The sequence below is a fragment of the Protopterus annectens genome, chromosome 2.part1, assembly GCF_019279795.1.
Source record: "Protopterus annectens isolate FY-2018-M chromosome 2.part1, PAN1.0, whole genome shotgun sequence".
Taxonomy (NCBI): Eukaryota; Metazoa; Chordata; order Ceratodontiformes; family Protopteridae; genus Protopterus; species Protopterus annectens.
Genome location: NC_056729.1, coordinates 1,179,567,144 through 1,179,588,576, shown reverse-complemented (window position 1 = coordinate 1,179,588,576; position 21,433 = coordinate 1,179,567,144). Strand labels below are relative to the sequence as shown.

At 42.7% G+C, this 21,433-nt stretch overlaps 1 protein-coding gene across 1 annotated transcript in view; it reads right to left on the bottom strand.

Moving 5' to 3' along the window:
- Nucleotides 1-21,433, bottom strand: part of KIF13B (kinesin family member 13B) — a gene marked incomplete in the record, with an annotated part of 3,953,176 nt that overhangs the window by 3,440,632 nt on the left and 491,111 nt on the right. The window contains 1 exon segment of the mRNA XM_044062707.1: nt 11,147-11,234. Within this exon segment, the coding sequence (XP_043918642.1) occupies nt 11,147-11,234 (88 nt within the window).

Genomic DNA, 21,433 nt, shown 5'->3' with positions numbered 1-21,433 from the left:
TCTGAGTGCCTCTCGACATAGGGCTAAGATCTGGTTCCGCCTTGTTTGTTGATGTACCACACTACAAACATATTGTCTGTCTGAATTGCTATAGTTCCCTTGGGAAGAGAGTCTTGTAAGGCTTGCAACGCTAGAAGCACTGCTCTCATCTCTAGGACATTTATGTGCAAGTGGCACTCGAAAGGTTGCCACATGCCTTGGACCGTCCTGCCCTGGTAATGCCCCGCCCACCTGATCAGGGAGGCGTCCGTTGTCACTGTAGCAACCGGAGGGGAAGGGACGAAAGGTCTCCCTAGGTGGAGCTGAGGAGATGTGATCCACCAAGAGAGATGATTCTTGCATGATTGTGTTATCCGAATAGGATGGGACACTGGAAGTCGCTGGAAAGACCATTGTGTGAAGAGCATCCATTGTAAGATTCTCATATGGAAGCGAGCTAATGGTAGAAGAGGGATGGCCGCCGCCATAATCCCTAAGACCTTCAGGATCAATCTGGCTTTGACTTTGTTGCTCTGCAAGACAAGAGAGACCTGTCTGTGTATGTCTGCTATTCTCTGCTCTGTGAGTCTGGCTGACATGCTGACTGTCTAGATTTGTGCCTATGAAGGTAATAACACGACAATGCGACAAGACAGACTTTTCGTAATTTATTGAAATGCCTAGTGCCTGACATGTGTGAAAGGTGTAGTCTCTGGCGAGAAGTAAAAGATGCTTGGTGGGGGCTGTAAGAAGCCAGTCGTCTAAATACGGAAACACCTGGAATCCTTGTCGTCTCAGATGAGAGGCGACCACTGCCATGTATTTGTTAAACACTCGGGGGGCTGTAGTGAGTCCAAAGGGCAGGGCCCTGAATTGGAAATGACTGGTTCCCAGCCTGAAGCGGAGGAATCTCCTGGAGCGTCGACTCATTCTGATGTGATAGTACGCCATCCTGGAGATCTATTGAGCACATCCAGTTGTCCCGCCCTAAAAGGGGTAGAATGGACTACAGTGTGACCATCCGGAACTTTGTTTTCTTGGCAAACTTGTTCAAGTTGCTGAGATCCAAAATGGGTCTCCAGTCCCCTGTTTTCTTTGGAACCAAAAAGAATTTGGAGTAGATTCCGGATCCTTGTTGGTCTGCTGGAACTGGTTGAATGGCTCTTTTTGCCAGCAGCTTTGAAATTTCTAGTGCTGCTTGCTCCCTTTGACTGGGTGGAACGTCTGGAAGAGATTTTTTGGATTGCTTTGGAATGAAAAAGAATGGGATTCTGTAGCCTTCGGAAATGACAGACTGTACCCACTTGTCTTGAGTTAGGAATAGCCAGGCCTCTGGGTACAGAGATAATCTTCCCCCGACTGCCTCCGAAGGTGGACAGTCGGGCAACACCTCAGGGATGCTGAAAAGGCTTGTCGGAAAAGGTTTCTCGACTGCCCTGATTCTGCGGGCCCCCTCTGCCTCTAGGACGGCATCTACCATTATTGTTCCCCCCTCTGCCTCTAGAGGGGAATCGACTCTGTGCATCAGGCAAATCTCCCTGAGATTGTTTGCGGAACCACATCTTTCCCCCCTTCTGGCCTTTGGGGTAAGGCCTAGGAGGAGTAGAAAAACAGACTCCGACGGCAAAGAGAGTTTTGCCATCAGTCTCGCACCTAGTCAGGGTTTCCTTCACTTGAGGACCAAAGAGGGATGATCCATCAAAAGGGGAGTTAGTGAAGGACGCCTTGAAAGGGTCCGCAAAATTACATAGCCGCATCCAGGCGTGCCGACGCAAGGCCACACCTGTACCTGCCGCTCTACTCGCTCCATCTGCCGCATATGAAAGGAGGCGCATGGAGGAGTTGGTTATAGAATTAAGGGTCGCCAGCTGAGAGTTCATCCTATCCTGAAAACCCGCAGCTGTTGGGTCCTTTAACATTTTGCTCGCTTCCTTGAGCAAATCCCTCTGAAGATGAGTGAAATGACACAGGTAATTCAGCGAGTGCATAGTAAAGGTCGCTGACGAGAACATCTGCTTCCCGTACCTGTCCATAGACCTAGACTCCTTGTTAGGAGGATGAACAGGCACCGAAGGATCAGCTAACTCCTTCTTGGTGGCCGCAGCCACCACCATAGCATCAACAGAGACGCCTTTGGTTAAAAATTCTTTGTCCTTTGAGGCAGTCATAAATTTTGATGGTCTCCTGGGGGTGGGTTCCACTGAGTCAGGAGCCGTCCAGGCCTTCTTTGCCACCACTTGCATGAGGGGGTCAAAGGGAGGGGACACCCAGGAGGTGGAAGGGCGAGAGCCAAATGCCTCAAGGATGCACCGATTCATCCTCTGAAGGGTTGAGGGCTGGCCAATTCCCCCTCTGTTTTAAGATTTAGAGGATGTCTGCAAAGGAGACATCTTCAGAGGGGGAACGAGGGGAACCTTCAGAAACCTCTAAATCAGTGTCAGAGGTGACAGACTCAGGGGAGTCAATGTGCTTTCTCTTGCACTGCCTCTTCCTAGGGGGCTCTCCTACCGGGTCAGGAGAGGCCTCGGAAGAGGAGGAGATCCCCACTGGGGATACTTGAGGAGCTGGCTCTCTACGGTCCAGGATGAGAGAGTGAGCAGAAATCACCGGAGGCACCGTGGAGGGAGGGGCAGACTGAGCCGACTGTGGAATTGAACCAGGTTCTAACACGCTCCTCATGACCTCGAAGGCACCCCTGTCAGGTACAGCCAGAGGTCTCTGCTCCGAAAAGCTGAAAACCTCCCCTGGCACCGACAGTGATGGCTCCGAGGCCGATGTCGGAGCCGAACTCACCAGCGCCGAAGCACCGAGAGGGAGAGCGGGGTCGGACAAGGGTCCGATGCCACTCACCCCCTCGGAGCCGACGAGGGAAGTCCGGTGCCGAGATTCTTCGAAGGAAGACATCGGAGCAGACGACGGCACCGAAGACAACGATATCGGTTCCGATGCCACCACAGTCTCGGGTCCGAGCCGCCCCGGCTCCGAACTCAAAGGAGCCAGAGGAGGAACATTCTGAGTAATGGGAATAGTCCTCGACTGTTGAGTCAGACTTTGAAGCATCTGGGCCAGTGCCTTGGACTTAAGTCGACTTACTACCCTCTTAAGGTCATGATCTGATAGTCTCGACGACCTAGAGGAGTGAGATCTATGGCTCCGTTCAGACAGCAATGGTGATGCTGGAGCCGAATGAACGGAGCCGATAGATGGTGATCGAGACCTTTTTCTAGAGGTCGGTTCCGACAATTTGATCGGAGCCGACTCAGCAATGTCTTCCTCGGCTCCGGCCGGAGCCGAGGAAATAGTAGGGACTTGAGTTCGAGAGTCATCGGCTCCGGCCGGAGCCGATGTTCGAACAGCCTTCGGAGCTCCAGAAGACAACTCAGAGACCAGAGCCGAAGATCTGGGAGGCTTCGAGGGTTTCCCCGAGGATTGAGTCGGGGGACCCTCAAGCTTCAATAAGTCCCTTAGAATGAGCTTATTTTTACGCTCCTGCAGGACTCTAGGGCTGAAGCCATGGCAAACAGCACAAGAGTCCTGCAGGTGCAAAGGTCCCAGGCAGTATACACAAGTGTGACCGTCTGTCAGAGACATCTTCTGACAGCACGAGTCACATTTCTTAAAGCCTGAGACCTTTGATTCCTTAGACATGTCTAAAGAAAAAAGTGTAACCACACACTCACACACACACACACACACACACACACACACACACACACACACATTACACTTATTAAAATTTTAAATTAAATTATAAGTAATTTAGAAAATTAAATCCCTACAAAACACAGTCCCTCCAACTACTAGGAAGGGAGGGATTGGGCCTAAAGCCCAAGGGAAGAACTCTAGTGAGTTTAGGAAAAAAAGGGGGAAAATTAAACTAGGAATGGAAGGAAATTACCTAATTTATAAAATTATGAAGAAAACTAACTTAAAAGGGGGGGGGGGTCTATCTAAGATAACAACTAATTTTTAAAACTAACCTGACGAGCCGGTTGAAAAGCACCTCGATCGCTATAGCGGCAAACGAGATCTGGGGAGTTACCGCCTAGCATTGTGGGATATAGGGGAGCCTCGAGCCAGTGGAACTAGCTCTCGAGCTTTTAGAGTGGCCGAGTTGGAGCCGAGGATCGGCTCCGAACCCATCCAGCAAGAATGAAGGCGAGATAGACAACTTAACATCCATTGTTAGGAAGTGTAAATAATGTACGGGAGTTAAAGTAGTAAGCATGTACCTGATATAACATATCTTGTCAGTGTCTTACTGAGGTCCTTGCTTTCCCAACTTTCGGTTGAATTTTTTTTATTTGATTTGTCCAGCTGCTACGTATGACGGAAACACTACACGCAGTTGCTGAGCTCCGAATCCAGTGTCTTGTCATGTCTTTTGGGTCTTAATCTAACCAGGTGTGAGTAAAATTTAGAAGTGACATCTCCTTTTCTAAATATTATCCAGTAAAATATTTTACACACACCTGGTTAGACACAAAAGGACATGACAAGACACTGGCTTCGGAGCTTAGCAACTGCATTTAAAGTGTTGCCCAGATAACGGAAAAGTACCCCTACTAAGTACCAAAACACCACAATACACAATCCTCCCTTACTCCACAAGGTCATTCATTCAGAACACTCCAGTTCAAACCACCCTTCAATCACTGCTCACTCTCGTAACTTAGCATAGTATATACCAACCATAATGACCCTAGGCACTCGCACTGCACTTCTACTTTACTGCTCTACCTCTCTCCAGGCAGCCTGCATCTCACTCATCATACATAATCCCTACCTTTTTCATTATTACCCTTGTCAATTTAACATTTGCTCGTACACTTTATTATGCCCATCCAATAACAAAACATCCCCACTTTTCATTCCAGCCTCCACTAATACCTCCCCCATAAATGCGTAATACTGACACCTCTCTTCCCCACCACCATAAAAAAACACTCAATGTCCACATCAAAATTCCCAAACATTTCTATAAATTCACCACAAACAGAGTCAGCACAAAAATTAACAGACCTTAACACCAATCCCCTCAATCTACAAGCTCCCATATCCCTTGTGCTCTCCTCAATGCACAACACTGCCAACAAACTTGACCAAAATACTGCTTTCCTTTCCTCTAACAATCCAGGCATTGCACCCATCATTGAAACTTGGATCAAACCAAGCAGTTCCAACTTTTAGCACTTCCACCCCCTTATACAATTATGAGTATGATGCAAGACCTGGCAATAGGAAAGGAGGCGGAGGCTATCTTACTATTATACAAAAGCCATCTTAACCCCACTGTCCTAGCCAAAGTAAACTCTCCAACAGATACACATCCCAACTGGGGCCTACAAAAATTCAACACCAAGTAAAAAGATAAGTAGTGTCAAATCTTACCATAACTATAGATGTCTTTCTCTTTACTGCTGCAATATCATTCACTTGAGGGATATCCCCGCCAGATGGCACCCAGTCGGCCAGTATAAAAATATTTTTTCACCACTATAGGGTATGTGATACATCTGATACAAGCTGCAGTTGTATGTAGGCCATAAAACGGATGTACGCACATACCATCCTCAGAACTGATTGGCCCAGGAGGAAAGGCTGTCTAAGGAAGAAGTGGTGTGGGTATCCAGGAAAGACAAGTCTAGTGGGGAAGGTGGGAGGGATAGAATATTACAGCAGTGAAGAGAAGGACATCTATGGTTATGGTAAGATTTTACACAACTCACCTATGTCCTTCTATTCACTTGCTGCAGTATTCTTCTCTTGAGGGAGAATGCCAAAGCTGAAAGAGGAAAGTGAGAGGGCAGGAAAAGAGGAGCTTTCAATGAAGCCATGAAGGATGGCTCTAGCAAAGCTAGTTCTGAATCTTGAGACAGTATCCATTTTGTAATACTTGAAGGTAGAAATGGTAGACCAGGTAACTGCCTCATGAATGGCGTTGTTATCCAGGCCATGGAAGAAGTCACGGCTCTGGTAAAGTGGGCTTTTACAGTGAAGGAAAGAGTCCAGCCATGGCTAGTGTAACAGAAGGAGATGGTTTTGGAGATCCAGGATGACATGGTCTGCTTGGAAGCGGGGATTCCCAGTGCCCTGGGATGGAAATTAAATGAAGAGCTGTTCAGATTTCCTGAAGGGTTTAGTCTTGTCCAGGTAAAACCTCAGTTGTCTATGGATGTCCAAGGAATGTAGGATCCCTCTCACTGCAATTCTGAGGGGTGGTGAAAAAGATGGGGAGTTGGATGGATTGGTTGACAGTTAGTTAACCACTTTTGGCATACAGGATAGGTTGGTCCTTAGAGACACCTTGTTCTTACAGATGACTGGGGGGGGGGGGTAGCCATAAGGGCTTGGAGTTCTGACACCCTTCTAGTTGAAGTCCAGGCAACCAGCAAGACCGTTTTCCAGGTGCAATGCTTGAGGGAAGCGGACACTGCTGATTCAAAGGGGGTATAATCAGTTTTTCCAATAGAAAGTTGAGGTCCCAGTAAAGTGTTACAGTTTCCTGGGAGGTTTAACGTGGAGGACACCTTTAAGGGACTGCTTCACCTCGAACCTGGAGGCAAGAAGGGGAGATAAGGGCAGACATGCAGATATGGCTGACGTGGGCTTTGACTGATGAATAAGCCAAGCCAGTACTGAGAAACTCACACAAGTAGAATAAAACCTCTGACATATCCATGGTCAATGAAGTCAGATCCTTAGATTGGCGCACAGAAGATTGCAATCCAAACTGTAGCTTGCTACAGATCCCCAACCATGGCCCAAGATTCTCGCTACACCTTTCTAAACATACTGGAAAATATGAAGATACAACCAAACACCCTAATACTGGGTGATTTCAACTACCCTGCCATTAACTGGGAGAACTACTTGTGTACCAACACCTTTGCCCCATGGTTCTTGGAATTCATAAACTCCAACTCCCTGGATCAACTAAATCCATAGTCCCACCAGGGGCTCCAGTATCCTAGACATGGTCATTACCAACATGGAAAATCGATGCTCCACACTTATGGTCACCCCCTCGTTGGTCAGGTTAGACCATAAGCTAATCACCCTTAACATCCACATCCCACCCCCACCCCCCAATAAGGAAACCTCCATAAAAAACTTCTCCAAAGGCAACTTTAATGCTACTCAAGTTAGAAGTGACAAACTTCATGACACCCATGTAGACGGGAACAAAGTTTGACTGCGGAGTCCTACACTAAGGCACTGTACAAGCACATCCACTCATGCATGTATTGTGCCATCCCAAATAGAACCAAGATGCTCTCCTCCAAAAAAAGGAAGCCAATCTGGTGGTCCCCTGCCATAAACCAACTTTACAACAAAAGGAAGAAACTGTTGCAGAAAAGAGGAAAATCCCAGGATGCAAAAATCTACTTTACCAGCCTCAGTAAGAAGCGGAGATCCCTCATAAAATCCTCCACAGGTAGTTATGAAAATAAAATTGCCACAGATTCCAAAGACAGCCACAAGGCATTCTATAACTATGTCAAGAATCTAAATGGCAATGCTCAGATCTGCTCTGAGCTACAACAGAATGGCATTTAATATACTGATCCCAAGGATATTGCCAGTATCCTGGCAGATCGATTCAGTGCCAACTTCACCCCCCTCTCACCCCCTAAATGGCCCATCTCAATACCGGAAGATTGGCAAATTCTGGTAATAATGGCCACATAGGTAAAAAAAACTCACTCTCCAAAGCTAAGAATACAGCAACCATGGGACCAGATGACATCCCAGGCTGTATACTACATTAACTACAAAATGAACTGGCACCTCACCTAAGTGTCATGTTTAATCATACCCTCACCTCAGGCTTCGTGCCCACTGAGTGGTGCACAGCTACAGTTATCCCACAAGGGGGGATCCAACTTGGATCCTGGGAACTACTGCCCCATCAGTCTGACGAGCCTGATCTGCAAGGCCATGGAACTTATAAACAAAGACACTGGCAACCTTTAAACACTGGACCCCACCCAGTTTGGGTTTGTGAAGGGCTGATCTAGTCTCCTGAACCTGACTGACTTCTTCCAATCAGTCTCCAGAGCCATCGACAAGGGTAAGGAGGTCCACACAGCCTATCTGGACCTCGCCAAGACCTTTGACACCATCCCCCACTCTGCAATCATAGATAAACTTACTAAGCTGGGCATTAATCCCTACGTCACTCGATGGGTTGCCAACTGGCTTACTGACAGAACCCACACTGTAAAAGTAGCCGACTCCAAATCCAGCTCCAGACAAGTGACAAGTGGAGTACCTCAGGGTTCAGTCCTGGGACCACTCTTGTTTGTTATCTACTTCTCTGAAGTACAGGCCAACACTAAGGTACTCTGGCTACCAAAGCTCGCAGATGACTGCAAACTGGGAGCCATTACTGAATCCCCAAATGATGTGGATACTCTACAAAAGGGCCTTATAGAAACAGATGCTTTGTGCCAGAGCCATGGGCTCAAGCTCAATGCCAAGAAAAGTATAGTTATCCCCTTTGGGAAAAACATGTACCCATGAATTACCACATTGGTGGCAGGACACTAAACATCGAAAGTGTGATAAGAGACTTAGGGACACAGGTGGACAGTGGTCTCACCTTCGATAACCACATCGCCACATCAGTCAGGACATCCTTCTATGTGGCACACCTCATCACTAAGGGGTTTTCATACAGAAAAAAAGGTAGTCATTGTCCCACTGTACTCATCCCTCATTAGACCCATTATAGAATACAATGCCCCATTTGGTATGTACCTCTCAAGACATCTGCAACAGCTGGAAAGCCCGCAGAAATACCTCACTAAAAGAATCACAGGCCTAAAGCAGATGCCCTATGCTAACCGCCTTAAAAAACTCCAGCTATACTCTGTCGCATATAGTCTACTCAGAGGTGATCTCTGCTTAACATACAAGGCCATGTCAAACCCAGAGCTGTTGGACATGCTACACAAAGAAATCCCAATCCCTCAGAGCCACATGCTCCGGGAATCTAAACCTTGTCATCACAATAAACAAAACATGCTGGAGGGATAGGTTCCTGACCCAGAGACTCTCCAGACTCTGGAATAGACTGCCCATACATGTCAAGCAGAGCGCCTCTTTGGCCCTCTTCAAAAGGAACCTTGACGATTGGATGGGAGAAAGGAAATTCAACCCGGGGATCACATCAGTCGCCCTGCTGGACAGGGGTCCAGGGAAGTAAATAGTGTGGGAAGAAATAGCTAGGGAATTGTTATGGCTAGACTTGTATAGGCCCTAGGGCCGATAGCCTAGTACCAACCTATGAATCTGATAGACACAAACAATGAATGACTAGCTACTACTGACTACTTATGAGCCCTTAATATCACACAACTATGTGATTGCAATAAACAGTCTTTGGTACACATTATAAAAAAAGACTGTGTCTGGCAGAGTAAACACAATAAAATACAATGACCCGATACACCTGGAGATTTTTTTTTAAGAACAGGGAATTAACAGTTCACATCATGCAGTAAAGTGTTTCGATACGTACTGAATACAGGAATAACTAATAAAAAATTGAATCTTCCGTTACCTTATTCATAAGATTAGTCTCTTTTAGGTTTGTTCTGTGGGACATTTTAAACCTAGCCAATTTACTTTTTAGTACCTAAATTAATCTATCCCATGTGTGTTATTTTGAACGTAATCCATCCCATGTTTGCCAATTATAAATTACCCTAGTGAGAATAACTGGGATCTTGTATATGTGTGAGATAAAGCAATTAACATTAAAGGGGACAGTCCTGAGTTACATTTCTAATACCCATCCAACGTTGTACTTGAATATGGCAAGAGATGAGCTTTGTTTTAAGTGGTAAGAAGTCTAATCCACAGCAGTGGCATCCTCAGATATGCATCTGTCCCTCCTAACCATTTTGCTGATGTTGCAGAAGAGGTTTAGATCCATGGACAGAAGATTTCTGATGCCATTTGACTTACTGATGTGCAGCAGGTCCATTAATACTGGGTCAAAGGATGCTTTGTATACCAGACACTGGTCAACTCTTAGCAGTCTGTAGGTTACTGAGTAAAGTGACTGGGCTTTGAGGTGATTAAAGAAGGACATGCATTTTAGGCTTAACAACCCTTCCAGATAAAGAAACCTTCACCTTTCTTCCCCCTCCTGTAGTGCAGCTGGTCTAAATGTGTAGATGACATTATGGCACTTTACAGCCGGACTGCTCTCCACCATTTTAAATCATGTCTCGGTCACTACACAGATGTCTACATTCTCAAGGGTAAGGAGGCTTGTACGCTCCTAGCACTGATCAGTAACACCTTCATATTTTCGTTTGCTAGCCTTTTCATGTTGGAAGGTTTATCAGGTTAACATTGCCTAAAAAGGGCATTATGGTGTGGACAATGTCTTTGCCAATAAATCAAAATCGGGTCTATATCACGTTGTCAAAGTTTTACAACTCTGAATGCTATATGGTCGAACCCTTATGTTCGAAGTTGTAAAACTTGGAAAATTTAAAAAAAAGAAATAAAAAAAAAAAATGTACCCGACGGTTGTAAGGAGGGGGGCAAGAACCCCTGCACCTTTCACTCTTTAAATATACCAACTCCGAGATCACGCGACAGTGTAGTAAAGGCAAATCTTCCTTTTCCGCACTGTACTGCATCGTAGAGCATTCTCGGAGTTGGTATACTTAAAGAGCAGGGGGAGGGGGCCTAGCCCCCCATGTGGGGGGTGGAGGGCTTGCCCCCCTGCTTACAACCGCCAGGTAATTTATTTATTTTTTTAAGTTTTCGAAGTTTTACAACTTTGAACATATGGGTTCGATAGTGTTCAAAGTTGTAAAACTTCGACAAAATCCTAGAAGGGACAAATGCAAACCATTACTGATGAAGCAGCATGGCCTGTCAAACATATCCTCCACGGCTGACAAATATTGGACCCTCTTCAACTGACATCAAAAACTTAGTCAACTACTGAAATTTACTTTTTGCTCATATTGTGGAATCATCCTAGGAGAAGAAAAAAATAATGCATGCACTTTTACACCAAAACCAAAATTTGTTTTGTGCATTTAAACAATCTTTAAGAATCTACTATAAAACACAAGAAGCAAAAATACTTCACAGGCAATTCAATCACTTACTTTTTGAGCCATCAAATGTTACTTACCTTGTAGTTTGCAACAGCCAGTTTTGAAAGACCATCTACATAAGGGCCCAAGACCTTGTGCTCCCTGACTTTTAAGGTATGCCGACCCCTACAAAATAAGATAGGCATCCACAAGAAATGAACAGCATGCTGTGACAGTACATAACCTAAAGAGTTTCATATGCAAATTTTTCAAAGGCAGAATAATTTTTACAACAAAGGGATATAAAAGTATAGATTCATGCCTTGAATACAAGAAAATTTTAAAATTAACATTTCAGATACCTTAAGTGTAAACAACAACTTGAAGGCCACCTTTTTGTATTTAAGTAAAGCAATAGCATTTGTTTAAAAGAAACTGTACTGCAAAGCAGTACCAGGGAAATTTTCCTCTTGAAATGAAAAATTACATCCCAGCTCTTCATAGCTTTTCAACGGAAAGGAGTGTACTGCCTAATTAACATTACAAATTGCATAACACACTTTCTCCTCTTTGCCTACTTGATGTATTCTTCTCTGAAGAAGGAATGTGCTCTTGCAACACCTAAATGAGGTGAGGTGTACTTATGCATTTGTTCTCATGTACCTATTGATTGTGAATACTGCAATGCTCTGACTGCTTTTGGGAGGCCCTAACCAGCTGGCAACTTCCTGACAATAACCTGAAGGTCAAAATGCTGAGAACTAAAAAAATAATAAATAAATATTAATTGTATTAACATCACTGCAGAGAGCAAGACATAGAACTATTATCAGCCAAGAAAGACTGTTAACATGCATGCCTGCTCCCAAATACATCTAGGAACAAACTGGTATTAGGACACACAATGAAAATGTAAAGTAAGAGACAAAAAGTTATGCACGGCACGGTTTATGAATGTAAATGTATGCCTGATGGTAAAAGTAATGAAAGCAAAACAGTTACAAAAAAAAGTGATGGAAGAAACAACAGAGCAAAGTAAAAGGAAAATAACATTCATGCATCATGAATACAAAATTGCTAAAAAGTAAAAATGGAAGCCATTATAAACTATGGCAAATTATTGGTTGTGACTGAAGCGGGAGACTTTAATGGGGAAAATGCTAAATTAGCTGTATGCTGGAATGGGAAAGGTTATAGATGTAGCAGACAACTCAACAGGGTCAGGTGGAAGGGAGGTGTTAAACAGAGATGCCAAGGTCTCTTTTGTGTGTTGTACAACTTTAAGTAAAGATGTCAATGAAATATGGAGTCTTGCAAAGGGGTTACACATAAGAACATGAAGTTTTTTACATAGGGAGACTAATAACCAATAGCTGTGTTGTGTGTTGTGCTGCACTTAGACCCATGAAAGGTGAAGTTAGGCCAAGATAGTTTAAAACGTACACAAGTGGGTAAACACTGCACAACTGACAGCACAACCATTAGTTACTACTATATACTAGTTGCCTTTCTATAGTTTTTCTTTGACAGTCTGCTGAATTTGGTTGGTGGGGGGATGCATTTTAAAACATAAGACCACACCAACATGGCGGTTGTATGTTGCAGCATGAGAACAGAAGGAACCGTTATTGAAGCATTAACAGCCTTGCAACTCTAGTACTGGATTTTAGATACTCATTTCTAGGTTATTCAGCAATGTCTTTAGACAGCTTTTAAAAGTTAATAAAATGGCAGACCCAGGGGAATTCAACACAAAAGTGACATGTCGTTTCAGGCTTCTGAATGAAAACAAAGTAAAAGAAGTGATAAATGTATTACAAATTTTCAGGGGGAGGACACAGTGGTGACTGGGAACAAACCTTGTACATATTTCACTCAAACAAAACACAGGAGCAAGTATACAATGCAGGTGTAAAGAAGATTGTTAGAGATGTACTAGGAGGTTACAATAGTGCAATATTTGCATTTAGATTAATGGCTTCTGGTAAAACTCGCACATTGGAGAAGAAACTATTTATTTTACTTACTTTATATTTGTTTACCAGGAAAGTCCAACTGGGCTGAAACCCATTTTCAGCTGAGGCCTGGGAAGAAAAGCTCCACATAGTAACAATACATAAAAAAAACCCTCAGACATGGTGATGATTTTTACACAATGGAAGAAATATTTATATACAATATATGTGTGTGTGTGTGTGTGTGTGTGTGTGTGTGTGTGTGTGTGTGTGTGTGTGTGTGTATGTGTGTGTGTGTGTGTGTGTATATATATATATATATATATATATATATATATATATATACATATACACACACACACACATTAATTACTATTTTATATATATATATATTATTATATATTATAGTAATTAAACTACTAATATAATTAATAAGACAGTTTGCATGCACAGTTTGTATGATCTTAAAATATTACAGGTAGCTTAGATATAGTGAGAGATAAGCTGTAGGATAATTACAATCATGGTTAACAGTTGGTAAAAGAATACAAAGTATGTTTACAATTAGTAATAAAAGAAAATAATTAGTATGGACAAGTTATTTTATAATCACTTTCTGTTTAGTAGTAGTAAAGAAGAGAGTAAAGGAGAAGTGAGGGAAATGGGAGGACAGAATGAGAACTGTTGAGGGACAGGATAATTTTTTTTGATGGGGACAGTGCGACGCCCGTGCACTGGCCCAGCAATCAAGGAGCCTCAATCCTCACCACTAACACCAGTGAGGGACGTCCATATAGGGAAAAAAATAACAAATACACACAGTAAAGTACAATTTCCCTTAACAGCACAAAGAGATCATATTCAGTCTGGGGCTGGTTTCTTCCCTTCTCTCCAGGTCCCCAATAAGACTCCCCACTGGCACAGTTATAGGGTCCAGATCTCAGCCTAGTGGGCAAGCTAAAACCTCCAGCACCCTCACTGGCCAACCAGTGCTTTGGGTCCCTGCCCAAGTAGCTGACACACACACACACACACACACACACACACACACACACACACACACACACACACACACACACACACACACACACACACACACACACACACTTTGAGATAAGAGTTGTATACAACCACACAGACACTCCTGGGGAAGGCTGGCACAGGTTCTCCAGCTGTGCCCCTTTTACCCAGACTATACAGTAGAAATCACTGCCACCACCCAGCTAATATTCATCAGCAACTCAAAGGCCCTTAAAAGTGTGTCCAATTATTATTGTGCAATATTATAATCCAAATAGTAAGTGGAACCCAACAGTCAAGTCTTATTTGGAGTGACTTGGTACATTATCACTATATACATGCAATGTACTCTTAGAGCTTAAATTATCTCTACAAAAAACAGCCACAGTTGAAAGGTTTAAAAATATTTAATAATAAATAATAAAAACACAAGACATTACTTCTCACCACACAGTGTTAGTCAAGACTTCAGAGATCACAGAGAAATACTTAAAATACCATAGGAAAGATCTGACATCACAGAAAAACAAACTAGTCTAATCTTCCTACTTCCTAGTTATAGCCAAGAGAAAACACAGTTCTAAACTCCTACTTACAACTAGACACAGGCAAAGATCTGGTGAGTTGGATGTTCTCAAGACAAATGCTCCAATGCTCTCATTCTTTCTGTCTTTAAATTTGATAACACAGTACCACTGATTCATTTCAGATTACATCATTTCTGTCTGGTTCCCAGGCTGACAGATTCTCAGAGGTTAATAGCCCTTGATCTTACAGAACAATAAAAGAATTTATACATGCAAATTCTAGCAATTAACTCTGTTCTCAAGACAATAGCCAGAATTCCTTCATCCAGACATATCGGCTCCAAGCCCTGACATCAAAGAATTGACTTATAAGCTTTGTTACAGCAGAGTGCATGGTTACATTTTTGTAGTTCTACACTTAACACCATTTCTTTCCCATCTAAGAGAACAAGCCTGTGCCTTATATTAATATTTAACAAATGACAGAAATAGCTACAAAATTCTATATGGCTAGGCTGGGCAGCCTTCTCCTATCTTCACAGACAGTTACTGTTAGTAGGATTTTGCTATCTAGTTGTGCATGACAAGGGGCAGGGTAGGATAAGGGGAAAAAAGTGTAGAAATAAGTTACCAAAGTATTTTTGAGGGGAAAAATAGCAGTTCTTTACTAGCTTGGACTGTTACATGAGTAAAGCCAGTAGTCTGTTTTTTTTTTTAATTGAGTGGGGTTGATATTGGTTCTAAAAGAGTGAGGAAACATATTCCAAGTTTTTGTTACATGGTAGGAATATAGAGAATCTCCTGCAGCATTTGTGGATTTGGTAATCTGTAATAACAATTTATTTGTTGAACGTTTACTGGAATAGGGTTGCAAAAAATTTAGAAGAGCTGGAGTTTTCTAAGACTGATAAAGTAGTTTATGAGCTACGGTAAACAGATTATAGGCTAAGAGTTGTAGTAGTTCTAACCAGGAGAGTTTTTTTAAGGTAGAGCAATGGGGTGTCATGTGTGTAGTGTGTGTGGCAAAGTTTGCTATTTTGTTATAGCATGTTTCTAGTTTATCCAAGTCTGTTTTTTTAAGATTGGTAAGTATACGCGGGGCATACAAGATTGTTGTCAGGAAGTGGGTTCTGGCAATATCTCTGTAGAATTGTTAGAAATTTTTTGTTTCTATACAGTGTTTTCATTTTTTGTGCATCTTCTTAATTGTTTGTGATATGTGCAAGTCAACTTGGACTCATAGTTTTGCTTGCGGTTTAAGATTAATTTTTGTATTATTGCTAGCTATGAAGTAGAAGGTGAGTGGGGGGTCTGGTAGGTTGAAAGCTCATGAGTTTGGTATGAGTTTGGTTTTGTTAGGGTTAAGTAGTCCTGGGAACACTCTTGTTTGGCATCTACTTCTCTGAAGTACAGGCCAACACTAAGGGACTCTGGCTAATAAAGTTTGCAGATGACTGCAAACTGGGAGACATTATTGAATCCCCAAATGGTGTGGATATTCTACAAAAGGGCCTTACAGAAACAGATGCCTGGTGCCAGAGCCATGGGCTCAAGCTTAATGCCAAGAAATGTATAGTTATCCCCTTTGGAAAAAAAACATGTACCCATGTATTACCACATAGGTGGCAGGACACTAAACATCAAAAGTGTGATGAGAGACTAAGGGACACAGGTGGACAGTGGTCTCACTTTCGATAACCACATCGCCACAACAGTCAGGAAATCCTTCTATGTGGCACACCTCATCACTAAGGGCTTTTCATCCAGAAAAAAAGGAGGTCATTGTCCCACTATACTCATCCCTCATTAGACCCATTATAGAGTATAATGCCCCGTTTGGTATGTACCTCACAAGACATCTGCAACAGCTGGAAAGGCCACAGAAATACCTCACTAAAGGAATCGCAGGCCTAAAGCAGATGTCTTATGCTGACCGTCTAAAGAAAACTCCAGCTATAAACTGTGGCATATCATCTATTCAGAGGAAATCTCTGCTTAACATACAAGGCCATATCAAACCTTGAGCTGTTGGACATGCTCCACTTAAAGAAATCCCAATCCCTCAGAGCCACACGCTCCAGGGATCTAAATCTCATCATCACAATGAACAAAACATGATGGAGGGATAGGTTCCTGACCCAGAGACTCCCCATACTCTGGAATAGACTGCCCATACATGTCAAGCAGAGCGCCTCATTGGCCCTCTTCAAAACGAACCTTGATGATTGGATGGGAGACAGGAAATTCACCCCGGGGATCATGTCAGTTGCCCTGCTAGACAGGGGCCCAGAGAAGTAAATATTGTGGGAAGAAATATCCAGGGAATTGTTATAGCTAAGCTTGCATAGGCCTTAGGGCCGATAGCCTAGTACCAGCCTATGAACCTAAGTATGAGCTCTGAGCTGGTTAGCAATAACTCAATTTCAGTGAAGGACTTTTGGGTTACGTCTTGAAGCTGTTGTATGATGGGTGTGCCACATGTAAGTGTAGGGTCATCTGCATATTGGATAATGAAAGCTAGGGGGCTGGTAATGTTGAGGTAATTAATAAAAATGCTGAAAAGAAGGGGACCAAGGATAGATCCCTGTGGGACTCCTAATGTGACTGGGAGTAAGGGGAGAGGTCTTGTATCCACTTTACTGCTTGATGGTGGCCTGCTAGGTAACTTTGGAACCATGTAAGAGCAGATGGGCTAAGATTTAGGTTGGTGAGAACAGTCAGTAGCTTGTGGTAGGAAACTTTACCACAGGCCTTAGACATCTAGAAAGATGGATGAAACTACTTTACCTTCATATCTAAATGGATTGATGGTGTTGGTAAAGTGGAGGAGGGCAGTTGTGGTTCTATGATAAGATCTGAAACAGTGTTGTGATTTGGCCAGTAGGTTACAGGTTGTAAGATATTGCAAATGTTGTGAATGAATGCACCTTTCTAGTAGTTTAGATGGTGGGGAAAGAATGTCGATGGGTCTAGAATTTGAGAGTTCAGTTTAATTACCGCCTTTATGCAAGGGAACTGTATGTGATTTTCCAGATAGATGGGACATTATTGTTCAGCAATGGACCGATTAATAAGTATTGAGTTAGGATAGGAAATGGCTTCTGCTGATAATTTTAGGTATTTGGCTGGTAAGTTATCAGCTGCTGTTGTGGTTGGTTTCAGTTTCTTTAGTAGTTTTTCTATGGAGATGGGTTGCAATGAGAAAGCAGCGATATTGTTTGTTGGTTTGGGTGCCAATGATAGATAGGATTGACTGATTGTTTTTGGTTAGAAATAGAATACTTTCAGTGAAATATTTACTAACAGCACTTCAGAGATTTAGAAGTAGCAAGTCAGTGCCTTTACGAGGTAAGTCAAGTATATTTGTACTCAAGGGTGGGTTGAGGGGGAGTTTGGATATACATCTCCACTTATTATAATTTAGTAGCTATGTTTAACATGTGCATGAGTTTGGATATGTGTTTATGATATCTGAATGAAATGGGTTTTTTTTTGGAGCTTACTTAAGAGGGGGTATTTTATGAGTTAGTAGGTCAAAGAAAGTACTCTAAGCTAGCTGGTGATATTTCCCAGTGAGTGGTTTGGATGTGGGGGGAGCTGTTGGATGTAGTTTTGTGGCTGGGATGGGGTATGGTTAGATGGGAATGATAAATAAGAGTATTATGCCATATAGTGGTAGCATTTTGGTCTCACTGGGTTGTTTAGGGAGTAGACATACTATTTTGTATTATTATAGCTGTGAAAGCTTAGGTATAACGTAAAGGTTTTGGTAAGACTTTGCACAACTGTACTACATCCTTCCATTTCACTACTGCAGTATTCTTTACATCAGGGAGAGTGCCAAAGCTCATGAAAAAACTTGTTAAGAAGGACCAGCAGAGCCCTCTAGGAAGCCAGGAAGGATGGCCTTAGCAAAAACAGGTCTAGCTCTGGATATTCCATCCAACTTGCAGTTCTTGGCAAAGGTATGCACAGAAGTCCAGGTAGCCATCTCTAGAACAGAGTCCGTACCCAAATCCTTGAAAAAAAGAACCAGAAAAACCCACAGCCCTAGTAAAATGAGGCTTAACAGAATAAGGAAGGCTTACTATGAAAGGAATAAGAAAAATGAATAGCTTTTGATATCCAAGAACAAACTATTTGCTTGGACACAGCTAATCACAAGAACCTGAGATGAAAGGAAAAAAAAAGAGCTGATCAGAGTTTCTAATAGTCTTAGCCTTAACCAAATAAAATCTTGAGAAGTCTATGCACATCCAACATGTGCAGCACCTTCTCACTGGCAGATTGCGGAGATGGGGAAAAGTGAATAAATGAATAGACTGATTAAGATACAACTTCTTCACCACCTTAGGCATAAAAGAAGGCTTAGTATACGCAAGGACACCCTTCCCTTATGAAACACCAAAAAAGGAGGACAAGCTGTAAGGGCTTGAAGCTCAGACACCAGTCTGGCAGAAGTAAAGGATAACAAAAGAACAGTCTTCCAAGAGCAATGTTACAAATAAGCTGAAGCTGCAGGCTCAAAAGGAGCCAGAGTCAATTTTTACAAAACAAAATTAAGATTCCAGGGAGGAGGAAAAGGCTTCCTGAGAGGCCTAATATGAAGGATGCCTTTTATGAATTGCTTAGCCTCAAATCTAGAAGCTAAAGGACGAGACAAAGGCAGACAAGCAGAGATAGCTGATAACTGGGCCTTAACAGAAGAATAAGCCAACCCATCACTGAGCAATTTGTACAGATAAGAGAGAAGCAAAGGAACATCCACTGAAAGTTTGGGTGTAAAGTTATTTTTTTTTCTGTGGCCGAACGACGTGTTGTCCTGCGCCGTTTGACATTTTTGGATTTGATATTACAAGTTAGATGTCAAGGTGTTCCATCACCTAAGCATTCGATCTTGTAATATAGATGCAACTTACCATAACAACAGATGCTAGAATAGATCATTACTGCAGTAGTCTAAGCTACTTGCCAAGGACCTCCAAGCATGCCATATCAAGAAATTTAAGTCTCAAAATGTGCATTATGTATATACTGTAAATACACTGCATGTAACTGTTTGGATACTTCTAACTGTTCAGTTTATGTATACTCTGTACTTATGAATCTGTACCAATCACCTTAAGGTAGACTGAAAATAAAATACAACATTTACTGCAGGCTTCCCTGCCACCAGTTAATCAAAATAAAGTAAGAGCACACCTTATTATTTACTCTTTAAGATAGGACAACTCTTAAATATTCAAATGGTGGCAATTACCTTAGTGCAGTCATTCCTCAATGGATGGATACTAAAAACTTGTTGGAATATGTAAAATGCATAATATGCAAAATGCCACTGCATTCGTTTCTGCTACTTACACCATGGCAAGCCAGTGCCTAAGGGTATTAGGCCACATTCAACCAGAGCTGCAGCCACTTCAGCAGCCTTTCTCAGGGGAGTACCAACCAAAGACATTTTAGAGGCTGCTACTTGGAGTTCAGTGCACACCTTTACAAAGCACTGTCATCTGCCACTCTAACTCCAGGGCAGGCTTTGCCACTGCAGTTCTGCAGGGCCTCATAGCCGCTCCTAATGCTATTTAGCTCCAGCCTTCCAATCATAGCTTTGGGACTCTACCCAAATGTAACGACTGCAACAGTGAAACACAAAGAACGTAGTACAGTTGTGTACACTTACCATAAATGTAGACGTTAGAATGTATTCACTGTTGCAGTCCAGGTTACCCACCAGCCACCCCCCATTTTACTGCTGGAACTTTTCTTTCTTTCTCCGATTTATACAACCTATGTGGTGTATCTGCTTGTAGATGAAGGTAAAATTTTTATTTATTTATTTTATTTTACATTTGTTGACCGGGCTAGTCTAGCTGGATACATGTCCATTTTCAGTAGAGGCCCGGGGAGAAAAGCTCCAAGAAATCATACATAGTTAAAACAGAAGTTATTACAGATATTATAAAACAGCAAGTATTACAAAAGCCAATTATAATAAATTTTTTTTTTCTCACTACTGCTCGGACCAGGCATCGATTGATAGAAGCAAGAGACCATGTACTTAATGTTTTCTTTTATCTGGGAATAACTGTAAATTACAAAAAAAATCAAAATGGACCCCAACTCCGACTCAAACTCCCTTAGCTTCTCTTCCCCCTGTGCGATTACAGAAGATCAGAGGTCAGGTACAGAAGCTAATCACCAACAGAAAAGAATAGATAAATAAATAGACCAAAGGAGAGAACTTTGATACTGGTGCATGTATTCGTACCTGACATCTGGGTCAAGAAAGACTGAAGAAAATGGCATTGGCTGCTTCTTTTATACCCCTGACGACCTGATGTCAGGGAAGGGACGACAGCAGCCGACGCAGGACCCAAGACTTTGGAATTCAGGCTGACTGAGGGCAACCTGCCAGCAGGATTGCCCTAAATGTAATGACTGCAACAGTGAAACACTAACATCTCCCCGGAATGTGTGCTGCTATTAGAAAGTGGTTGGAAGAGATAGCCAAATGCCACACACTGACAGCTTCTTGACAAAGGGGATAGGATTTGGTTCCTCCCTGTTTGTTGATCTATCAAACCACTGACATACTGACCATTTGAATCGCAACTGTTCCTGAAGGAAAAGCAGTCTGAAAAGCTTGCAATGCTAAAAGCACGGTCCTTAACTTCAGTACATTGATACACAAGTTGGCCTTCTGTGTTGGACCAAGTGACTTGGACAGTCTTACCCAGATAATGCCCCCCACCCCATCTGGGAGGCATCCTTGGTTACTATGGTTTGGGGATGTGATGGGACAAAAGGACGGGTTAGAAAAATGTCATAGGAATGCATCCATCAAGCTCAATCTTTTCTGCAAAGACTGGTTATCAAAATCCGG